The sequence below is a fragment of the Eimeria mitis genome, genomic scaffold (assembly GCF_000499745.2).
Source record: "Eimeria mitis Houghton genomic scaffold, Emh_scaff568, whole genome shotgun sequence".
NCBI lineage: Eukaryota > Apicomplexa > Conoidasida > Eucoccidiorida > Eimeriidae > Eimeria > Eimeria mitis.
Genome location: NW_013573933.1, coordinates 12,994 through 14,137, shown reverse-complemented (window position 1 = coordinate 14,137; position 1,144 = coordinate 12,994). Strand labels below are relative to the sequence as shown.

General features: G+C 61.6%; 1 protein-coding gene across 1 annotated transcript in view; it reads right to left on the bottom strand.

The window, feature by feature from the left end:
* Nucleotides 1–302: 302 nt before the first annotated feature.
* The window catches only part of EMH_0016490 (uncharacterized protein), a gene marked incomplete at both ends in the record, with an annotated part of 6,365 nt that continues 5,523 nt past the window's right edge, over nucleotides 303–1,144 (bottom strand). The window contains 2 exon segments of the mRNA XM_013500651.1: nucleotides 303–412; nucleotides 416–1,124. Of these exon segments, the coding sequence (XP_013356105.1) occupies nucleotides 303–412; nucleotides 416–1,124 (819 nt within the window).

Sequence of the window (1,144 nt, the reverse complement as noted above, 5' to 3'; positions counted from 1 at the left end):
GGGGCGAGAGAGAGAAGACTTTGCTGCAGCGCGGCTCACTGCTGCTGCCTTGCTAGGAGTTGCTGCTGCTTCTGGTGCAGCAGCAGCAGCAGCAGCAGCAGCTTCAATGTTGCTGCTGCTGCTGCTGCGGTCGCCAGCAGCAGCAGCAGCAGATGCTGCGGATATAATCTTCGTTGATCCTTCTGCTGCTGCACCTCTTAATTGCTGCTGCGACGAGAGTCTTCTGCTGCTGCTGCTGCTGCTGCTGCTGCTGCGGTCGGCTGCAGCAGCAGCACCAGTTGCTGCTGCCGCTGCTGATTCAGCTAGAGGTGGTTTCCGTGCTGCTGCTGCTGCTGCTGCTGCTGCTGCTGCTGCTGGCTTGTAGCTGCGCGTGGCACTGGCAACGGCCTCAGCAAAAGCAGGGGGAAGGCCCNTGCTGCTGCTGCTGGCTTGTAGCTGCGCGTGGCACTGGCAACGGCCTCAGCAAAAGCAGGGGGAAGGCCCTCCGTATCCTGCAGCGGTCTCTGTGCTGCAGCAGCAGCAGCAGCAGCAGATGCTGCTGCTGCTGCTGTTGCTGCTGCTGCTGCAGTTGATGCCCCAGGAGGTGGCGGCAGACGGATGGCTGCTGGGAGCAGCCGCAGCGCCGAGAACGCACTGCGTACACTTTGCTGCTGCTGCTGCTGCTGCTGCTGCTGTTGCTGCTGCTGCTGCTGCTGCTGCTGCTGCTGCGTGGCAACAGCAAGAAGCATCGCCAGCACAGTCCCCCCCTCTGGAGTTTTGAATCGGCAGCAAACAGCAGCGTGCTGCAGCGCGGTGTCTATACACCCGAACTGCAGCAAGCAGCAGCAGCCATCAGCAGCAACAGCAGCAACTGCATGCAGCTGCGGGGCCACCTGCTGCAGCAGCGGCAGATCTTCTTCACAGGTATAAGGCAATATAGCTGTAACAGGACTATTCCCCCCCTTCTGCTGCTGCTGCTGCTGCTGCTGCTGCTGCTTCTGCTTCTGCTGCTGCTGCTGCTGCTGCTGCTGCAGCCGCTGCTGCACTGCCACCAAGTCCGTAGGAGAGAATGCTGCTGCTGCTGCCTCGCAGTAAGCGCGGAGGCCTGTGGGGTCCGGCAGCATCATCAAGGTAAACCCATACGCCTGCAGCAGCAGCAGCAGCA